The 19449-nt window shown below is 38.6% G+C and overlaps 1 protein-coding gene across 3 annotated transcripts in view; it reads left to right on the top strand.

Moving 5' to 3' along the window:
* XPO1 (exportin 1) overlaps window positions 1–7107 on the top strand; it is a 45769-nt gene extending 38662 nt beyond the window's left edge. For all 3 annotated transcript variants that reach the window (XM_049650263.1, XM_049650265.1, XM_049650264.1), the window contains exons 19-25: window positions 198–304; window positions 1901–2095; window positions 2797–2965; window positions 3640–3774; window positions 3857–4016; window positions 4781–4877; window positions 5989–7107. In XM_049650263.1, coding sequence (XP_049506220.1) covers window positions 198–304; window positions 1901–2095; window positions 2797–2965; window positions 3640–3774; window positions 3857–4016; window positions 4781–4877; window positions 5989–6135 — 1010 coding nt within the window. In that variant the 3' untranslated portion in view covers window positions 6136–7107. The remainder of the gene's footprint in view (window positions 1–197; window positions 305–1900; window positions 2096–2796; window positions 2966–3639; window positions 3775–3856; window positions 4017–4780; window positions 4878–5988) is intronic.
* Window positions 7108–19449: the final 12342 nt, after the last annotated feature.

Here is a 19449-nt window from a genome sequence, read left to right as displayed (position 1 = left end):
CCCAGACAATTATTTTTAACCAGTTGAATTCCCTTTCCCTTGTAAAATTAGTCTAAATTTGTTTTCCCGGTACATTTATTTCTGTGCCTCTGTCTTTAAGTTTTTGTGTGGTAAATGGGAGCTAATAGTGTCTGAAACAAACTACTGATGTAGAATTTTAGTTGTCAAGTTGGATTCCACTGGATTGTATTTTTTAGGTGAGATGGTTACAAAGCAACCGTTGATTAGAAGTATGCGAACTGTAAAAAGGGAAACTTTAAAGTTAATATCTGGTTGGGTGAGCCGGTCCAATGATCCACAGATGGTAAGTGAAACGTTACACTTTTTGTTTAAGTGGATGTTGTATTTTCCTATATATGCATATTGCCCAATTAAAGGTAATTTCGATGCACATATTGGGGGGGATTATTTTAGTGTCCTATTTTTTTAGTCCTCAAATACTTTAAAATATTAGTTAATATATACCATGTTCCTAAGAAATTGCTCTTAGTGGGGGACAGTGGGGATATGTAACAAGGTAGCTCAAGCCATTTCATTTTTCTACGGATAGGGTAAAATTTTTTGTGTTCTTTGGGATTTTTCAGAGCAATTTACAAAGCTGTCATTAGTTTGCCTCTGCAGTGAGAGTAAGCGCTTTCCTAGTTAGAGGGATTAAAAATCTCTTCTTTTAGGTTTTTTGTTTTGTTTATTTATTTATTTTGAGAGAGTGTGTGTGTGTGCAGGGAAGGGACAGAGAGAGAATCCCAAGCAGGCTCCACACTGTGAACGCAGAGCTGGACTTGGGCTCAAGAACAAGACCATGACCTGAGCCGAGATCAAGAGTTGCATGCTTAACCAACTCTGCTACCCAGGTTCCCCACTTCTTTTGGTTTTAATTGGTTCTCAGAAATTAAACCAGGGTCTATATGCCTCAACTTGGGAAAAAGTTCATTTTTTTTTTTAATGTGTATTCTTTCTTTATTCTACCATTTCATTCTCTTTCCTTGGAACATTGCAGAAAATCCTTTTCTATTCATCATTGCTACGTGGAAACACTGGTTGACACATGTGCTGTTTACTTTCATAATGTTGAAATTTCAGTGTTGTTCCTTAACATATTTTCAGGAAATTTGTTCAGAAAACTGTGCAGTTCTCACGATAAAATACTGAAAAACACACTGAAGATTCAGTTTCTGGGAAAAGAATTATTACAGTGTTGAGAGTAAAATGAGAAACCAGTTCTGGTCTAAGAACAAGTGGCTTATTGGAAAAATAATGTGCTTATTCTTAAATTTTTACTAGATCTGTTTTGTATGGTAGGACACTACTAACACTGGTAATCTTCAGTTACAAGAAACATTGCTTGTATTTAATGTCCATGTCTTAGTAAAGAAACTATTAAAAGCATGTAAGTTACACCTTAAGATCCTGTTTATTGAGACTCATGGAAACCCATGGTCTTTGTGGTACAGTTCCAATTCCTTTTACAAGTGTAAGGGATGGTTATTATTTTTGTTCATTAAGATACTTACCAGTTAGTATTCATTAAGTTAAAAAAAAATCATTGAATGGGTGTCTATTTTTTATTATATATGAGCCTGCATGGTTTTTACAGATACTATGCATTGACGAAACTGATAGTATTGGTTAGGAGGAATTTTCTTTCCATTTAGCTAAGTTATCTCACTTAGAATCCTGGTCCTATCATAGTAACATGGAGCCACTTGCTTGATACGGGTTGGTTTCCAAGCCACTTGCTTGGTTTCTTTTGCTAAAAAAAGTTTTAGTCTCCAAAACCAAATTAAATTGTGCAGTTTTCCAGTCTTAAGCAGATACTTAACTTAAATGTCAGTACAACACCCCTCTAACTATATTAGTTAGCAAATACACATAGAATACAATTTTTTTTTTCTTTTAACAGGTAGCCGAAAATTTTGTTCCTCCTCTATTGGATGCAGTTCTCATTGATTATCAGAGAAATGTCCCAGCTGCTAGAGAACCAGAAGTGCTTAGTACTATGGCTATTATTGTCAATAAGTTAGGAGGACATATAACAGCTGAAATACCTCAAATATTTGATGCTGTTTTTGAATGCACATTGAATATGATAAATAAGGTATGTGGTTTACCTTACAGTTGTAATGAGAAATTTTGCAGTATGTATCCTTGCAATTCTTGAAAGCATAAATGATACTTATGAGAATAGTATAAGTTTTAAAATCTGGAGTTAAATATTTGAACTTGCAGACAAGAGAAATACTTTTTAAAATTTTTTTCTGTTAAAAGAGATCTTAACAGCCAAATAGGGGTAAATTTGATAGGCTGTATGTAACATTCAAATAGCAGCTAGCATTTATGCTTATAAGAAATGGGAAAATATATTAAGCAAGAAGGAAAAATGTAGATGTAAGTCTGAATTTACACAGTAGATAAAATTTCAAATCTCTATTAGCAGTCTCAAAGTCCCTATCATAAAGTGGTAGTAATACTCGGAGTTACTAGAAAATGTGATGTTCTTTATGTGGGTTTTTTTGTTTTGTTTACTTTGAGAGAGAGAGCATGCACATGCTAGCTAGCAGGGGAGGGGCAGACAGGTAGAGGGACAAAGAGAATCCCAAGCCGGCCCTGCACTGTCAGGGTGGAGCCTGACACCTGAGATCTTGAACTGAACCTAAATCGGGAGTTGGACATTTAACTGACTAAACCACCAGGGGGCCCCAACAACTCCAAACTTTTGTAATAAATTAGTGTTTACTTCTTCTGTCTTATTTAACATAATTAAGGCATTGAAACTTTGTTCTCACCATTTATTTCTAGGACTTTGAGGAGTATCCTGAACACAGAACAAACTTCTTCTTACTACTTCAGGCTGTCAATTCTCATTGTTTCCCAGCATTCCTGGCTATACCACCTGCACAATTTAAACTTGTTTTGGACTCCATTATTTGGGCTTTCAAACACACTATGAGGAATGTTGCAGATACAGGTAAATACATAGAAATTAGGTCCTTTTATTCATTTGCCCTACCAATATATAACCTATAGACTCTTACAGGTAGGGCTGTATTTGTAGCTAGGTAGCTAGCGCTTGTTATCAGGGATTTGTTTGAGTGCATCAGTTGTATATATAGGTTTAAGAAAGTCCTAAAAGCAGTTTAATTATCTTTTCCATAGTGAGTCCATAGGCAGGATTGAATTATGGGGAAATGGGCATAAAATTCAAAGTAAAGGAACCTCTCATCCACTGTTTGTTTCCTTTTCCCTCATGTGCTTTGCCTCTGTGCCAGTAAGGGTCAAAATAAGGATAAACCACGACATCTTTAGCAGGAAATTTGCATCTCCTGCTAGAGATGTCGTGGTTTATCCTACTTATTTTTATTTTAGAGAGAGGGTGCAAATTGAGGAGAGGGAAAGAAAGCTATCATCCTGAGCAGGCTCCGTGCTCAGTGTGGAGCCCAACACTGTGCTCCATCCCACAATTCTTGGATTATGACTTGAGCTGAAAATCAAGAGTCGAATGTTCAACTGACTAAGCCACCTGGGTACCCCTATTTTGTTTTTAAACAGTAATTGGTTTCTGTAATAGATGTGTACTTGGTAATGCTGTTTTTAGAGTTGATAGAGAGAGAATTGACTTTTTTGGTGTTCTATACATTTCAGGCTTACAGATACTTTTTACACTCTTACAAAATGTTGCACAAGAAGAAGCTGCAGCTCAGAGTTTCTATCAAACGTATTTTTGTGATATTCTTCAGCATATCTTTTCTGTTGTGACAGACACCTCACATACTGCTGGTAAGCACATAAAGCCATGAAAATGTTAAGGGTTTCCATTGCTATTACATGATGGAGTTCATAATGTTCTTTTTATCAACAGGTTTGACAATGCATGCATCAATACTTGCATATATGTTTAATTTGGTTGAAGAAGGAAAAATAAGTACGCCATTAAATCCTGGAAATCCGGTTAACAACCAAATGTTCATTCAGGAATATGTGGCAAATCTCCTTAAATCTGCATTCCCTCATCTACAAGAGTAAATATGCTTTTTTTTTTTTAATTTTTTTAAATGTTTTTATTTATTTTTGAGACAGCATGAGGAGAGGAGGGGCAGAGAGAGAGGGAGACACAGAATCCAAAGCAGGCCCCAGGCTCCGAGCTGTCGGCACAGAACCTGACACGGGGCTAGAACTCACGGATTGTGAGATCATGACCTGAGCCCAAGTCGGACGCTCAACCAACTGAGCACCCAGGCGCCCCAATAAATATGCTTTTTTTTTTTTTTTTTAATGTTTATTTATTTTTGAGACAGAGAGAGACAGAGCATGAACGGGGGAGGGTCAAAGAGAGGGAGACACAGAATCTGAAACAGGCTCCAGGCTCTGAGCTGTCAGCACAGAGCCCGACGCGGGGCTAGAACTCAGGGACCGCGAGATCATGACCCGAGCCGAAGTCGGCCACTTAACCGACTGAGCCACCCAGGCGCCCCTAAATATGCTTTAAAAAAAAATTTTTTTTTTAACGTTTATTTATTTTTGAGACAGAGAGAGACAGAGGTTGAACGGGGGAGGGGCAGAGAGAGAGGGAGACACAGAATCGGAAGGAGGCTCCAGGCTCCGAGCCATCAGCCCAGAGCCCGACGCGGGGCTCGAATTCACGGACCGCGAGATTGTGACCTGAGCTGAAGTTGGACGCTTAACCGACTGAGCCACCCAGGCGCCCCTAAATATGCTTTTTAATACACATACATTTTTCATTTTAAAAATAGTGATTATTTAATTGTTGTGTTTTGATTTGCAGTGCTCAAGTAAAGCTCTTTGTGACAGGGCTTTTCAGCTTAAATCAGGATATTCCTGCTTTCAAGGAACATCTTAGGGATTTCCTAGTACAAATAAAGGTACGTATTTTCTTTGCACTTGGCAGAAGTATTAAGACTGAATATGATTAGTTGTTGCTTTGTGGAATTAACCACTTTTTTGTGAAGCAAAATGAATGGACTTTTTGAATAATATGCAGGTTTACCTAGTTTGAGACTGATTCACAGTGAATAACTATAAAACATAGTTGACAAGAGGATGGGTTTAAAATGTTTTTGGAAATGTGTTACTAACATAATTCATTTTAGATGATATAAAGGTCTGTTGCAATATTGTGAATATATCCTACAGATGATTTTTAAATTGTGGAAAATGGGGGAAGAAATATATTGGCAGTCCCTTTGGGGATTTATACCCATTTGGTTAGTTAGGAGTCCATTTTAGGGAATTCTGACAAATTAGGTAATTTTTTTTAATTATTCATTTATTTTGAGAGAAAGAGGGAGGGGGGGAGGGAGAATACCAGGCAAGCTTTACACTGTCTGCACAGAACCTGACACGGGGCTTAAACTCGCCGCAAACTGTGAGATCATGACTTGAGCCAAAATAAGAGTCAGATGCTTAACCAAGACTGAGCCACCCAGGTGCCCCATGAAATAGGTTTTTAAATCTTTGTTTATGAAGCATATTCTATATATGATATCAGACATGCCTCTTCTTATATAACCTTTTTTTAATCCCCAGAACTGCCACCCTTGGTTTTAATTTAGCTACACAGAATTGTATAAATATACCATAAATTAAACCCAGCCAGTGGGGGCACGTGGGTGGTTCAGTCGGTTAAGCCTCTAATTCATTGATTTCAGCTCAGATCATGATCTCACAGTTTGTGGGAGCAAGCCCCGTGTCAGGCTCTATGTTGACAGTGCAGAGCCTGCTTGGGATTCTCTCCCTCTCTCTGTACCCTTCTCCTGCTCTTACATGTACCATGCACACGCATTCTCTCCCCCCACCCCCAAAATAAATGAAAAAAAAAAAAAAAAAGGAAATCCAACCAATGGAAGGATAAATTCTATTCTTGTGTAAGCAAAAGAAGGTCCTTGTCTATGCTTTTTTTTTTCCAAAGCAGGTCTTTTTTCCAAAATTGAAGTTTTGGGTTTTTTTGACAGCTCAACTATCTTGTTTTCACAGGAGTTTGCAGGTGAAGATACATCTGATCTGTTTTTGGAAGAAAGAGAAACAGCCCTTCGACAGGCTCAGGAAGAGAAACATAAACTTCAAATGTCTGTCCCTGGCATCCTTAATCCACATGAAATTCCAGAAGAAATGTGTGATTAAAATCCGAAGTGATGCTGGGTTTTTTGGGGTTTTTTTGTTTTTGTTTTTTGGGGGTTTTTTTTTGTTTTGTTTTTGTTTTTTGGTTTTTGTTTTTTTCCCTCTCTGCAACACTTGTTAGCAGAAGAAAACAACAGCATCTGGATATTTGTCGACCAAAATGATGCCAATTTGTAAATTAAAATGTCACCTAGTGGCCCTTTTTCTTATGTGTTTTTTGTATAAGAAATTTTCTGTGAAATATCCTTCCATTGTTTAAGCTTTTGTTTTGGTCATCTTTATTTAGTTTGCATGAAGTTAAAAATTAAGGCATTTTTAAAAATTTTACTTCATGCCCATGTTGTGGCTGGGATGGGGGGAGGAGGTAAATTCAATTTGAACATATACTTGTAAATTCTAATGCAAAATTACACAATTTTCCTGTAAACAGTACCAATTTTTAATTAGGGAGCATTTTCTTTCTAGCCTGTATTTCAGCCTAGAAGAAAAGATAATGAGTAAAACAAATTGCGTTGTTAAAAGGATTATAGTGCTGCATTGTCTGAAGTTAGCACCTCTTGGACTGAATCGTTTGTCTAGACTACATGTATTACAAGTCTGTATGGCAAGTTTGCAGCAAGATCATGTGCATATCATCCCATTGTAAAGCGACTTCAAAAAATATGGGAACACAGTTAGTTATTTTTACACAGTTCTTTTTGTTTTTGTGTGTGTGTGCTGTCGCTTGTCGACAACAGCTTTTTGTTTTCCTCAATGAGGAGTGTTGCTCATTTGTGAGCCTTCATTAACTCGAAGTGAAATGGTTAAAAATATTTATCCTGTTAGAATAGGCTGCATCTTTTTAACAACTCATTAAAAAACAAACAAAACAAAACTCTGGCTTTTGAGATGACTTATACTAATTTACATTGTTTACCAAGCTGTAGTGCTTTAAGAACACTACTTAAAAAGCAAAATAAACTTGGTTTACATTTATTCTCTCCCTTTATTGGCTCAAGATTATTCCTGTATTAATGAAAGTGGTTTTATTACGTGTTTTACATTTTAGGTAACATTATTAAGTGAAGTTTGACACTTGTTGGTTTACAAATATTATCTCTAGGGTTTCTGGAGTTAAGGGGTAACAAAGAGAATGAGAACCCAAGTGTAAGAAGCTTGCGGATAGCCTTAATTGTATTCTTGTAAAATCTAACACTTCGAAAGTTGCCATATCCCTTTAAGAAAGGGAAGAAAGAGGACAATGTGTATGTAGATGTCCTGTAAAACATGAAAGGGCAACAACTAGGGGAATAGAAACAGAAAAGTGGCTTGGGTGAACCTGTTTTCCAGAGGATTGAATCTAACCATCTATAAACTTAAACCAAAAGGTAAACGTTTGAAGTGCCTCATGTTCATGCAGGGTCAGCAATATTGTGTAATTGCTGTAGTCCTCTTAATTTTTATAGGCTTTGGCAAAACTATCATTTCAATGGAATACAATCCTGCATAAAACTTTTTTCCAGGGCAGTAAATGGTAAGAGTTTAAATATATTAAAAGAACATTGGAAAACTTTTAGACTTTAGCTTTGTTAAAATCTTTGCTTAGTTTTCATTGGTGTTTGCTTAAAAACACCTTTTAAGAGGTTTTCTTTGATCACACAAGAGTTTAAGTTCAGATTGTTTATGCTGTATTTGAACGTGCTGTAAAATATATCGTTTCTGAATAGCTGTTACCATTTCTGCCTATGATCATACAGAATTTTCTTACCTTCCAGCACATCCACTGTGTACCCCTCCCCCTCCCCCCCTCCCTTGCACTCTTGGTAGGTTTTAGATGTTGCAAGGAAACAGGCCTTGGCAGTAGTCCGCTTTGAATTAGAAATAATTGGCAACTTGACTCTTTAATGTTTTTTTGGGTTTTTTTGGAGAGAGAGATAACTTCCCTCCCATTTTTTTGGATTGAGAATAACTTACCTCCCATTTCCTCTTCTGACTTCTGTTACTGTCCTGTATTTTAATAAACCCTGCATATTATTTTGAACTCCATGAGATATTAAATGTATACCTTAATAAGGGTAATTAGTTACAGAACCATAGCCTAGAAGAAGTATTTCTTCAATGTTCATATAAAGTAAATACATTTAATGAGAATCCATAAATTGAACTAGAAGCCTCAAACTTGTTTTCTTTACACAAAGATTTCATCAGAGGTATGCTCTTTCCCATAGTTGAGTCCCTTGCATGAAGCTTGTGTTAGCTATTGAACAAAGAATTGACCAAAACTAGAGAAAACTAGTGATAACAAATTTAGACTGGACATTTCTTCTCCTTGCTTGATTTTATTTTGATCATATTTGGATTACCCTCAAGGTATTCTACAGCAAAGCACACTGATACTGGCCATTTTGAGTATTTGGCATGGCGCTATTTAACTTGTTTTCATTTATTTTGAGAGAGAGCATGGGGGCAGGCAGAGACACTGGGGGAGAGAATCCTAAGCAGGCTCTGTGCTGCCAGCAAAGAGCCCAATGCTGGGCTCAAACTCATGAGCCATGAGATCATGATCTGAGCCAAAATCAAGAGTTGGACGTTTAACGTACTGACACCCCTGGCACCCACCCAGTCTCAATTGTTGTGAGGGAGAAATGGAATTATCTTTCATAGTCCGTGGCACTGAATTGTGGTCTAGGCACTCATTAGATGGACAATCTTGGGTAACTCGTGTGAACTACTTTCAAAAATGAGAACCCAGAGCCAAGTCCCTGGATGGTTCAGAGGATTTATATAGAAACTTGCCAATATGCCTGATGCCATAGCTAACTGTAGGGTGCATTTTTTCACATTTTAGTTGCTCTGAAATTGGAGTATATCTGGGTTTTGTGTGTGTGTGTGTGTGTGTGTGTGTGTGTTTAAGTGTTTATTTTGAAAGCACAAGCAAGGGAGGGACTGGGGAGATAGAATTCCAAGCAGGCTCTCCTGTCGGCACAGAGCCTGATGTGAGGCTCAATCTCAAACCATTGAGATCATGACCCAAGCTGTATTCAAGAGTCGGGACTCTAAACTGAGCCACTCAGGTGCCCCAAATTAGAGTATATCTTAACAGTCCATGCCCTCTTAATTTCTGGTATCCCAGCAATACCACTTTCTCCACATGTGAACTTAGTCATCGGCTTTTGTGTGTATTAGTTTAATTGCTAAGTGTCTTCAGAAGGAGGTCCAACATCAAAATGTTAACTTGTATGTACAAAAAGGCACACAGAAGCAGCAGGGCATAAACGTTATTAAGGAAGGATATCTTATTGTTCAAAGGGTAACCACAATTCTGTATTTTTGTGCAAAGTGGCAACCAAATTTTTCTCGAGGCCTGAGCAAGGGAGCTGTCCATATCTGTAATGCAAGGAATTGCCTACCAAATACCAAGCAATGCATTTTTATTCATGAAAAGTGTGAACAGATGGATGAAATTTCAAAAAGAGGCTGCTGTAGCCAATTTATGCATTTTGCAGGACTATCAGATACACTGAGTTGGCAGTGTTTTCTCATTCTTGGTACGTGTTGCAGCTGATGTCCTCTTCGAGTTGTAATAAAGAAGTGAGTAAATCACGTGTGAGTTCAGTCTTCACAGGCATTTCCTTATCTCACTTGGAGTCTAATTATTTTGGTAGGCTTACATAGGATGCAGACATTTCATGTTTGATGCCAGCACAGATAGGCAAGCATGGGTTTGAAAAACAGATTATTAAAATACCAAGAGGAACTAAATGGTCGATTTGGTAGTGTATGTTCAGTTTTCCTCCAAAAAAGTTAACAGCAGAATTCATTCTGTAAAGATGTGAAGGTAAATCTTTATGGAAAAGAGGTTCATAAAAGAATCCGTCACAGGCTGCTATGAAACATACAACTCTGGGTCTCAGGTTGTGAGTTCAAGCCCCACATTGGGCTTACTTAAATAAAGGGGCATCCGGGTGGCTTAGTCGGTTCAATGTCTGACTGTTGATTTTGACTCAGGTTGTGATCTCATGGTCGTGAGTTAAGCTCCATGCTGAGTGTGGAGTCTACTTCAAATTCTCTGCCCCTCCATCACTCGCGAACACACGTGCTCTCTTTATCTCAAACTAATAAACTGTAAAATAAAAGTACATAAAGCATGTTTACCTACTACTTGTTAGTACTTTTTTGCTTAAGATTTTATTTTTAACTAATCTCTGCACCCAACGTGGAGTTTTAATTTAACAACCCTGACATCAAGAGTTGCATGTTCCACCAACTGAGCCAGCCAGGTGCCCCTATAAATAGTACTTTTGATAAGTGCTATTCTGATAAAGTTTCCCTTACCATCTTTTGGGTTTTTTTTTTGTTTGGCAGTTCACATTTTTAAATATTTACTTATTTTTGAGAGAGAATGTGAGCCGGGGAGGGGCAGAGAGAGGGAGACAGAATCCAAAAGTAGGCTCCAAGCTCTGAGCTCTTAGAATAGAGCCCAAAACAGGGCTTGAACTCAAAAACTGTGAGATCCTGACCTGAGCTGAAGTTGGACACTGAGCCACCCAGGTGGCCCTTCCTTATCTTTTGTGCTTTCCATCTCTATGAGACATGCTGGGTAAATTCAAAAAATTAACAGTAATTCCATAATCTCTAGTCCATGTTCAGGTTTCCCCAAGAGTTCCAAAGAATGTCTTTCATGGCCTGTGTTCTTCCAAATGGGAGTTCAACTTAGGTTTATGTTTTTTGCATTTATAGTTAATGAGTTTTTAACTTTAGTGGTATTTTTTTACTTAAAATTTGTATTTGGTTATTTTTTCATTATTTTTTAAAAGTGTCTTATTTGTCACATGTGTTGTAGCATAGCTTGCATTTTATATCCTCCACAACTCAGACTGATAAAAACCTTCTGCCCTACCTCTCCACTGGTAACCTTTAAAATTTCATTGTGGGGGCCCTAGGGAAAAAACAGTGGCTAGCAAAGTGTTAGTATAGTAGTCCCCCTTTATCTGGGTTTCACTTTCTGTGGTTTCAGTTACCAGAGATCAGCTGCGGTCCGGAAGCACGTGATCCTCCTGACCAGTGCTCAGAAGGTCAGTAGTAGCCTAACGCTAAGTCATAATGCCTGCATCATTCACTTCCCTTTATTTTCACATCTCACATTATCACAAGAAGGGTGAGTACAGAACAATAAGATAATCTGAGAGAGACCACATTTATTAACTTTTTTAAGGAATGTTTATAATTGTTCAATTTTATTCTCAATCTCTTACTGTGCCTAAGTTTTAAATTGAACTTTATCATAGGTATGTATGTATAGGGAAAAATCTAGGATTTGATACTATCTGTGGTTTCAGGCATCTCCTGGGCATCTTGGGACATATTCCCCTCAGATAAGGTGGCACTGTTGTATATTTAAGAGAGATATATTATAACATATTGTTATATATATTTTTTAATTTAATATTTTTTTTGAGAGAGAGAGTGTGCAAGTTGGGGGAGAGGGGGAGAGAGAGAGAATCTTAAGAAGGCTCCCTGCTCAGCTTGGAGGCCCACATGGGGCTTGAACCCATAACCCTAGGATCATGACCTGAGCCAAAACAAGAGTGTTGGGTGCTCAACCTTAAGGGACTGAGCCATCCAGGTGTTCCTAAGAGAACGTTCTTATAAATAAACATTTTAATGTGGTTCCCCCCTCCATGTAACAAAAGTAATGACAATGTTTATTTTCCACTTGTGTCAGTGAAGTCCAGAGTTATTATAATATAGACCTTGTGAAGCTAAGGTTTATGATATCACTAGAATTCTGGCAATTTAGGAATTTATTCTATACCCAACATCAAATATGGCTGCAGGAATTTCAGCTACTGCATTTGCATTCTAGACAGGGAAAAAGAAACTTCCCCTTTTAAGACTTCAAGTCTCAGAAACAGAACACTTCCAAGTACATCTCCATACCCCACCCAACAAGAGAAGCTCAGAAATACAATCTTAAACTTGGATGCTTTGCTGTTCTGAATAAAATCGGCACTCTATTTAAGAGGAGGGGATTGGGGGGCGCCTGGGTGGCGCAGTCGGTTAAGCGTCCGACTTCAGCCAGGTCACGATCTCGCGGTCCGTGAGTTCGAGCCCCGCGTCAGGCTCTGGGCTGATGGCTCGGAGCCTGGAGCCTGTTTCCGATTCTGTGTCTCCCTCTCTCTCTGCCCCTCCCCCGTTCATGCTCTGTCTCTCTCTGTCCCAAAAATAAATAAAAAACGTTGAAAAAAAAAATTTTTTTTAAAAAAGAGGAGGGGATTGGGTGTCTGGGTGGCTCAGTCAGTTAAGTGTCTGACTCTTGGGTTTTTGGCTCAGGTCATGACCTCACGATTTGTGATTTTCAGCCCCATGTTGGGCTCTGCACTGCCAATGTGGAGCCCGATTGGGATTCTCTGTGTCTCCCTCTCTCTGCCCCTCTCTCAAAATAAAAACACTTTTAAAAATAAATAAATACAATTAAGAGGAGGGGGGAGAGTGAATTGAAGAAACTAACATCCTCTACCACAAGTTCAAAAAGTATTAAGTGAAAATAAAGGACAAAAGGCAGTTGACTCCATGGGAAAGGCAAAATCTTCCCTAAGCATTCAAGTACTGATAATGCCAAAGAAATTGCTCCTGTGGCAGTGACAGCTGCCTTTGTCATTCACTGACCATGATTTGAAAAAAGCTCCATCTCTACAGGGTGGCAGACAAAACCATTTATTTACTTCTGGTCTTTGTTACTAATTGCTGTGTCCGTTTTCAAGATAAGTAAAAAGAGTATTAAAACTAATATCCTGACTTTACAAATGAAAACTTCAAAAGCTTCCTAAAGGAAAGGAGAACTTACAGAGTTTGGAGGGGAAAGGGTCCTAAGAGTTGGGGAAGTTTATTTGGGCAGTCTTTTATTTCCATTGCAAAAAAAGGCCTTTTGGAAAAATGGATTTTGAAAATTCCAAAATCCTTTCCGTGGTGCACTCGTAACTGACCTAATGCCCAAACAGTACCACTGCTCTCTCTACTGTGTTTGGATACCCAAGAAAATTGTGTCTTTTACCCAGAGTTTGCCAACTAAACTAGGCTTTTCTCTTCTGACATGGAAGCCACTTGATCCACTTACAAAACTTTCTTTAGGGCACCTTGCTGGCTTGATTGACAGAGCATGCAACTCTTGATCTCAGGGTTGTGAGTTTGAGCCCCACGTTGAGTGTAGAGATTACTTAAAAAAAAAGAAAAGGAAAGAAAAAGAAAATCTTCCTTTGTCCTCTCACCCTAGGAGGATTTCTTTGGAGCCTATTATGGGTCAACATGCACTTAAATTATTAAGTCTCTCTTCTTAGCATATTGAACAAGACTAGAGTTTTATGCAAGCTAGGATATACTATATTTTGTACTACAGGAGGAGTACATAAGAGATCCAGCTTGAACACTAATTCTCTGAACTTGGTATCTTAACAAGTCTCTGACCCAGAATGTCCTTTTCCCTGGGTCTTGAGTCTCATACACTGCTGAGATCAGATCTTCAAAATGAGATCAGCCTTATTCAATATGTCCAATCAGTTAAGAGCAAACTATTCTTTTTTTTTCTTTAAGTTTATTTATTTTGAGAGAAAGAAAGAGTATGAACAGGGGAAGAGCAGAGAGAGGGAGAGAGAATCCTAATCAGGCTCCATGCTCAGCGCAGAGCCCGATGTAGGGCTCAGTCTCACGAACCTCAAGATCATGACCTGAGCCAAGGTCAAGATTCAGACGTTTAACCAACTGAGACATCAATGGGGACATCTTTAAAAAATAATAACATCATGGGGTGCCTGGGGGGCTCAGTCAGTTAAGCGTCGGTCTCTTGGTTTCAGCTCAGCTAATGATCTTGCATTTTTGTGAGTTCAAGCCCTGAGTGGGGCTCTACGCTGGCAGCACGGAGTCTCCTTGGGATTTTTCTCTCTCCCCATCTCTCACTCTGCCCCTCCCCCACTTGTGCTATCTCTGTCTCTTTAAAAATAAATAAACACATTTAAAAAAATAATATCATGATACTATTCAACAATTTAAAAGAAAGAAACCTGCTGATACATGCAACAAAAGGGATACATCTCAAAAACAATATGTAGGTGAAGTAAGCCAGACATTAAGGAGTATATATGTACAGGAGCACCTGGGTGGCTCAGGTTTAGCCTCTGACTCTTGGTTTCGGCTCAGATCATGATCTCACAGTTCATGAGTTCTAGTTCTACATCAGTAGAACTGACTGTGCAGAGCCTTGGAATTCTCTCTCTCCCTCTGTCTCTGCCCCTCGCCTGCTTGTTCTCTCTCAAAATAAATAAACTTAAAAAAGGAATTACATATGTACAATTGCATTACTATGGTATTCATGAACAGACAAAACGAATGTAAGATAATAGAAAGTGATTATATGGGTGTTGTACAACTTTCAAATTAATCAAAATGATACCTGATCTGTGCATTTTATTTACATTAATTGTACCTTAATTGAAAACTGCAATAAAAGTTAAAATATAAAGCATGTTTCTATGCATGCAGTCTACTTGTACAATAAACCATTAGGAATAATGACCTCCAAGAGTTTAATCAATATAGTGATAAAAACAACAAAAAAGGTGTGTATTTACCTATGTTTGTATATATTTAAATGTTTATTTTTGAAAGCGAGAATGCATGCAAGTGAGCGCACCCATGCACGCATGTGAGCAGGGGAGGGGGCGGAGAGAAAGAGGGACACAGAGGATCCAAAGAGGATACTACGCTGCCAGCAGGAACCCAATGTGGGGCTCAAACTCATGAATAGTGAGATCATGACCTGAGCTGAAGTAAGTAGTTTAACCGACTGAGCCACCTATAGGCGCCCCTGTTAATATATGTCTAAATGTATATATTTAGAGTACATACAAATTGACTTTTTAATTGGATAGTTAAGATAAGTGAAATTGGACACTCAGATGTAAAATATTTTTTTAACAAAGACTTCCAAAAAATAGAATGTACATATAGTGTATCATTACAGTCTAGATTATAAGAAAACTTACAGAAAAACATATATCAAGATGATAAAATTCCATCATTATGGATGAGACTTCAGGGGCGCCTGGGTGGCTCAGTCGGTTAAGCATCCAACTTTGGCTCAAGTCATGATCTTGCAGTTGTGAGCTCACGCCTGGTGTCAGGCTCTGTGCTCACAGCTCAGAGCCTGGAACCTGCTTCGGATTCTGTGTCTCCCTCTCTCTCTGCCCCTCTCATGCTCTGTCTCTCTCAAAAATAATGAAACATTAAAAGAAAAATTTTTAATGAAATAAAAAAAGTTAAAGCATTGTAATTATTTACCTTAAAAATGGAGAAAAAATATTTAAAATTATTTATTGAAGTTCAAAGCAAAGCTTTTAAGATAATTTAAGGTTATTACTGATCTTATGAAGATACTAGAAACATCTAAAATAATATTGAATTTTGCTGTTGCTATAGTAAAAATGAGTTCATTGAGAAACTTTACATAAGATTCTGATTGAATTTTACACAGAACAAGCCAGTGTTAGAGAGACAATCTGGATTTTCAGCCAAAAGTTTAGAAGACTTTTTAGATATTTTAATTCGGCACTAATTCACTGTATTCACCTATCTCTGGATGATGTAATAAAAGATGTAAATCAAATCACTTTATTATTTTTTTTAACTTTATTGATTCATTTTGAGAGAGTGCACACGTGAGTGGGGTAGGGGCAGAGAGAGGAAGAGAGATCATGACCTGAGCCAAGATCAAGATTGGACACTTAACCGACTGAGCCAGCCAGGAGCCCCTAAAATAAATCACTTTAAATAGTGTTGAATGTTTGATTTTCTACCATATATAAAATAATCAAGGGGCGCCTGGGTGGCGCAGTCGGTTAAGCGTCCGACTTCAGCCAGGTCACGATCTCGCGGTCCGTGAGTTCGAGCCCCGCGTCAGGCTCTGGGCTGATGGCTCGGAGCCTGGAGCCTGTTTCCGATTCTGTGTCTCCCTCTCTCTCTGCCCCTCCCCCGTTCATGCTCTGTCTCTCTCTGTCCCAAAAATAAATAAAAAACGTTGAAAAAAAATTAAAAAATAATAATAATCAAGGAGAATTAAATTATATGGTTGAAAAGCGGGAATTGGGGTGCCTGGCTGGCTCAGTCAGTGGAGCTTGAGACCCTTGATCTCGGAGTTGTGAGTTCAAGCTCCTCATTGGATGTAGAGATTGCTTAAAGATAAAATTAAGGGGCATCTGGGTGGCTTAGTCGGTTAAGCATCTGACTCTTGGTTTCAGCTCAGGTTATGATCTCGTGGTTTGTGAGCTCAAGCCCTGCATCAGGCTCTGTGCAGGCTTGGAGCCTGCTTGGGATCCTTTCCCTCTCTCACTCTGCCCTCTCTCTCTCTCTCTCTCAAAATAAATACACCTAATTTTTTTTTAATACGTAAAAATAAAATCTTAGAAAAGAAAAGCAGGGAATTGAAATAAGACATATCAGAAGAATATTTGGACCTGGATGACATCCTATGCTGCAAAACCTTAAAAGGCTGTTCAGACATCAAGTCAAGCCTTGTATATTTGGTTTAATAGAAATTATGAAATTGAAGTAAACCTTTGGAAAATGAAATTTTCTTTAAAGATTTGGCTCTAATAAAAAAAAAAAAAAGATTTGACTCTAATAAACAGTATTCTAACAGATGTGATTTTTTTTCCCCTAGCTTCACTGGAAGATAGTTTTGGTTATTAAGGCTGACAGGTTAATCCAATAATTGGTAAAAATGATTAAATACATAAAATTAAAGAAAGGAAACTATAAAAGACAAGTAAAAGATGTTACAGAAATGAAGAAATATGAAATATAAAACAAATACTCGATTCTATGAAAATTAAATTATCCAAGAAATTATATGAACATGCGTTGTTGTTTGATCATTAAAGTGAAATGAAAAATACAATGAAATTTCAAATTCTTTCAATCTTGGCCAAATTATAATTATGATGTGTTGGGGATTGAAGGTGAACAAGAATCAATAATATTAAGCTAAGTAATTAGTTATGGGATTCTAATAAATGACTTTTTGACTTAGTTGATAGTAAAACTATTATACATAGATTTCAGTATTATAAAGATTAAAACATTTCTTTTTTATTTTTGAAAGAGTACAAACAGGGGAGGGGCATAGAGAGAGTGGGGAACAGGGAATCTGAAGTGGGCTCTGTGCTGACAGCCGTGAGCCCAACGTGGGGCTTGAACCCACAAACCATTAGATCATGACTGAGCTGAAGTTGGACGCTTAACTGACTGAGCCACCCAGGTGCCCCTATGGTTTTTTATTTTTAAGTAATCTCTATACTCAGCATAGGATCAAGAGTCATATGCTCTACCAACTGAGCCAGCCAGGTACCCCAGTTTGAACATTTTCAAAGCATTTTTTTCCTTTTTTTTTTTTTTTTTTAACATTTATTTATTTATTTTTGAGAGACAGAGGAGTGAGAGAGGAGCAGAGAAAGAGGGAAACAAAGAATCCGAAGCAGGTTCCAGGCTCTGAGCTGTCAGCACAGAGCCTGACGCGTGAGATCACGGTCTGAGCTGAAGTCAGACGCTTAACCGACTGAGCCACCCAGGTGCCCCTCAAAGTATTTTTTAATATAATTCCGTAGAAGCTGAGCTATAAATTCTCTACGTCTTGAAACTATATCATTGACTCTTGATTGAAGGAGGAAGTTTTTGGAAGAGTCTGACTATTCCCTGTGTTAAACCATTGCAGGGCTACATTTATCTAAGTAACAATTGTATCAAACAAAAAATAACATGATAATTTCTCAAAATCAACCAAAGACTTGGTAATTAGGAAAATAATTTCTTAAATTATTATTTTTTTTTATTTTTTTTTTTAACGTTTATTTTATTTTTGAGACAGAGACAGAGCATGAACGGGGGAGGGTCAGAGAGAGAGGGAGACACAGAATCGGAAGCAGGCTCCAGGCTCTGAGCCATCAGCCCAGAGCCTGACGCGGGGCTCGAACTCACGGACCGTGAGATCGTGACCTGAGTCGAAGTCGGACGCTCAACCGACTGAGCCACCCAGGCGCCCCATGGAAAATAATTTCATAGGACACTTGGGTGGCTCAGTTGGTTAAGTGTCTGACTTCGGCTCAGGTCACGAGCTCATGGTCCGTGAGTTCGAGCCCCATGTCGGGCTCTGTGCTCAGAGCCTGGATCCTGTTTTGGATTCTGTGTCTCCCTCTCTCTCTGCCCCTCCCCCGCTCATGCTCTGTCTCTCTCTGTTTTTCAAAAATAAATAAAACATTAAAAAAATTAAAAAAAAAAAAAGATGATTTTATTTCTTTTAGGTGCCTGGGTGGCTCAGTCCCTTAAGTGTCTGATTTGTGCTTGGGTCATGATCTCATGGTTCATGGGTTCGAGTGCCACATTAGGCTTGCTGCTGTCAGCACAGAACCTGCTTCAGATCCTCTGTCTCCTTCTCTCCCCCACTTGAGAGAGTGCTCTCTCTCTGTCTTTTATTTTCATTTATTTATTTTACTTGAGAGAGAGAGAGAGAGAGAGAGTCCCCATGGGGAGGGGGGGGTAGAGGGAGAGAGAAAGAGAATCTCAAACACTTAGCACAGAGCCTGACTCTGGGATCAATCCCGTGACCCTGGGATCATGACTTGAACCGAAACTGAGAGTTGGATGCTCAACCAACTGACCCACCCAGGCACCCCAAGATTTTGGTTTTAAAAGGTCTCTACACCCAATGTCGGCCTGAGCGCACAACCCCGAGATCAAGGGTCACACACTCCACAACTGAGGCAGCCAGGGGCCCATCTCTTTTTTTTTTTAAGGTGGCTTTTTGAGGGACGCCTGGGTAGCTCAGTGGGTTAAGCGACCGACTTCGGCTCAGGTCATATCTCAGTTTGTGAGCTTGAGCCCCACATCAGGCTCACTACTGTCACTGCAGAGCCTGCTTCAGATCCTCTGTCCTCCCCTCTCTCTTCCACTCCCTCCCCCTCAAAAATAAACATGTAAAAATAAATAAAGTGGCTTGTTGACTGGGATATTTTGAGAATTTTCAAAGACAGAAGTGAGTCTGATAAAAACTACAAATTACCTTGCTTTCATTTAGTGCTTTATCCATTTGACTCTGCTGTATTTTCAAATTGCACATTTTCATCTTCATATGCTTCTTTGCTGTTATTGTAATTTGTCTGGGATCTTTCAAATCAGTTGAATAGCTAATAGCGTCCACACATCACAAGTGAATTCACAGTCTCATGTTATCTTCTAAACTTATCTAACGAACTGCAAGTTTGCCGTCATTCTCTGCAACCCAAAAGTGGGTTG

Source organism: Panthera uncia (assembly GCF_023721935.1).
Source record: "Panthera uncia isolate 11264 chromosome A3 unlocalized genomic scaffold, Puncia_PCG_1.0 HiC_scaffold_11, whole genome shotgun sequence".
NCBI classification, from domain to species: Eukaryota; Metazoa; Chordata; class Mammalia; order Carnivora; family Felidae; genus Panthera; species Panthera uncia.
The sequence above is the reverse complement of the archived record's forward strand: the minus strand, read 5'-3'. Positions and strand labels throughout refer to the sequence as shown.